Source organism: Papilio polytes, unplaced genomic scaffold, assembly GCF_000836215.1.
Source record: "Papilio polytes unplaced genomic scaffold, Ppol_1.0 DF821400.1, whole genome shotgun sequence".
Classification (NCBI taxonomy): Eukaryota; Metazoa; Arthropoda; class Insecta; order Lepidoptera; family Papilionidae; genus Papilio; species Papilio polytes.
The window spans coordinates 2,337,532-2,340,520 of NW_013527804.1; the positions used below are offsets into that span (position 1 = coordinate 2,337,532).

Genomic DNA, 2,989 nt, shown 5'->3' on the forward strand with positions numbered 1-2,989 from the left:
CCTCTTCGAAGGATTGCTGGAAACACAAAGATATTTATTTACAAAAAAAAATTCAACAAGAATTAGGAAAGGTCATACCAAAATTAGTGTCTACTAATTACTAATACATTAATTTGGATGTCTAACAAATAATCTTACAAATGCAAAAGTTTGGATGGATGTTTGTTGGAGTTTGTAACCTAAGTAGCTGAACGACTCTCGACCAATTTTGGCATATATGTAGAACATAGTCTGGAAGAAGACACAGGCTACTTACTTCTGTTTTTTGCTAATTCTACGCGGACGGAGTCCTGGGCATATACTAGTATTCAATAATATTCAAGAAATATACCCTAAAAGTAATAACAATATAGTTATGAGGAGCCTGTCTTCAGGTGAAAAATGAAAAGTAATTTCCTAAAGTATCGGTTACAGTAGAACCTCGATAAGTTAAAATCCAAGGAAAACACAAAACATTTTAAGTTATAGAGGTTTTAAGTTATCAAGGGTCTATGTTATAGAGGTTTTGGGCTCTGATGGGACGGGAACATATTATTTTTTAAGTTAGAGAGATTTTTAAGTTACCGAGGTTTGAGTTATCGAGGTTTGACTGTATAACCCAATATTAGGTCACATTGTTTTCAAGCAATACTTTGTTTTTAATTTAAAAACACATAGTTTTATATTTCTAGTGACCACTGTCATCATTTATATTACTGTGTATTATTTACTGATAACTAAATTAATATTTACCGTAAGATCTTCAATCATCACTTCTTGACCGGTGTTCTCTTCTTCTAGCCATAGCTCGTAGTACGTCCGTGCGAAAATATTGCAAGCTCGGTGTCTGTTAACATCATTAACATTAAAATAAATATCACTTAGATTTATCTATTTATTAAAAAAGCCTAGAAACCTGCTTTAAAACCTAATTTGATGGGTAGACCATTACGGATGCAGAATTAAAATCTCTCAATATTCTCCCGCAGATGCCTATGCCCTAAGCGCGCACATTCTTAAGATTCTGTATAACGTCTAGGACAATATTCTGTGCCATAACAAAGTTTAGATGACACGTCTAGGACGCAAGTACCGGAAATAGCTTTCATCCTCATCACTAGCTTACTATACGTCCCCACCGAGGTTAGGAGGTTAAGCTTAAGGGGTGACTAAGCCATAGCCAACGCTGGCTCACAGCGTTCTGACTTCACACATATCTTTGAATTTCTTCGCCGATATGTGCAGGAATAACGATATTTTTCTTGACCGTAAGAACGTCGGTAAATTATGTACACATTAAAATCACATTGGTACGGCGGGATTCGAACCCAAGACCTGTAGATTACAAGTCAAATGCTTAAACCCCTGAGCCACCACTTTATTAACCTTTAATTCGAAAGCATCCAGTGTGACGAATTAACTTAAAAAGTACAGAAATGGTTTAGAGAAAAATACGTGAGATTTCGATTTTAGTGTGTTGGAAACATCAAGGAAGCAAGATTACCATGGTACGGTAATTGGTATCCAATGTCGAAGGCCTTCGTTGTATTGTACATTTGCAATTGAGAATTTGACAAATATAAACAAGAACATAAAGTTTTTATAACGTAAACACTAGTATCATACAAACCGGCTAAGTTTATAGAGATGTATGGATCTAAGACAGGCGACGGCGGCGCGCTTCCTTGCCGCACAAAGCACACGCAGCCAAGTATCGGAGCGCTGCCGAGGTTTGGTCGCCTGTACACGCCGTGCGCATGCTTGTTAGTAACACAGGGTTATAGGTATGCTAAAACTAGACACACTCAGAGTAGGCTGAGGTATACTTGGTAAACACACGAGATTAAATCTGAATGTGGTTTCAGAATTAAAAAAAAAAACTATTCACATCGGCGTTTTTATAACGCGCGTTAAAAAAGCGTTGAAACGGAACCATGTCTTTTCTAACGGCAGCGCTTTTATAACGTGTTAAAAGCGTCGGTGTGAATAAGAGCTAAGTATTCACTGCTCATCGTATTATTGGAGTTTCATACGTGTACTTTAGCAATGATAATTTATTGTTATACGACAAAACTATAGGTTAGATATTAATATTAATTGTTCAAAACCACAGGTTCACACTAGGCCAGTACAATTGATCAGTAACGCTCAATAATTGTTCTGTCAATCAACTGGCGCTAGTGACTACACAATCTTTGAGTGACAGTTGCAACTGTCCAATTGTACTTATTAGGTATTAGTATGTTTTTCTTATTTCATTGCATAATGTTTTAAGTATTAGTATAGTTCTTTTCAAATATCTTGGTTGCTCAATCATAAGCGCGATGCAAAAGCCTTCAGAAGTTAATAACCACTAAGATATCTGACAACGATAATTGTATCATGGCACAAAATACGCATTAATTGTAAAAGACAATGCAAATTATACGAACAACAAATACAAAAACAAAACAAAGTAAGATAAAAAGCACCTTGGCAATGAATGTAGAGATGTTTGTCTGAAGCAAGCTATGACCGCTCGCTTGCGTTGTATAGACACTACTGAACGATATACGTTCTTGCTCATTTGTTGGGGATGGTCGATCTAATAGGATAAAATATAACAAAAACAAAATTATATAAAAATACATACTTCATACTAATATTATAAATGCGAAAGTTTACATGAATAGATGGATGTTTGTTAGAGTTTGTAGCCTAAACGGCTGAACGGATTTCGATAAAATTTGGCATAGATGTAGAGTATAGTCTGGAAGAACTGTTAGGCTACTTGCATTTGTTTTTTTGTTCCGCGCGGACGGTGTCGCGGGCGAAAGCTAGTAAAATCATAAAGTATATTAAATCTGTGAAGAGAAATGAACATAAAATTATAATCTAGCATTAATAAAGCATAAATTAAATACAAAAAGCATAGTTTTGTATCATCGCTAACAGTATCATGTTTGCTAAATCATTCGTTCGTTTATTCCAGTGATTCTCAAACTTTGCCCGTGTGACCTTTAAATATTTA

At 35.5% G+C, this 2,989-nt stretch overlaps 1 protein-coding gene across 1 annotated transcript in view; it reads right to left on the reverse strand.

Moving 5' to 3' along the window:
- The window catches only part of LOC106108707 (ryanodine receptor 44F), a 100,506-nt gene that overhangs the window by 19,135 nt on the left and 78,382 nt on the right, over positions 1–2,989 (reverse strand). The window contains exons 86-88 of the mRNA XM_013289967.1: positions 2,451–2,563; positions 733–826; positions 2–16 (exon numbers count right to left, since the gene is read on the reverse strand). Of these exons, the coding sequence (XP_013145421.1) occupies positions 2–16; positions 733–826; positions 2,451–2,563 (222 nt within the window). The remainder of the gene's footprint in view (position 1; positions 17–732; positions 827–2,450; positions 2,564–2,989) is intronic.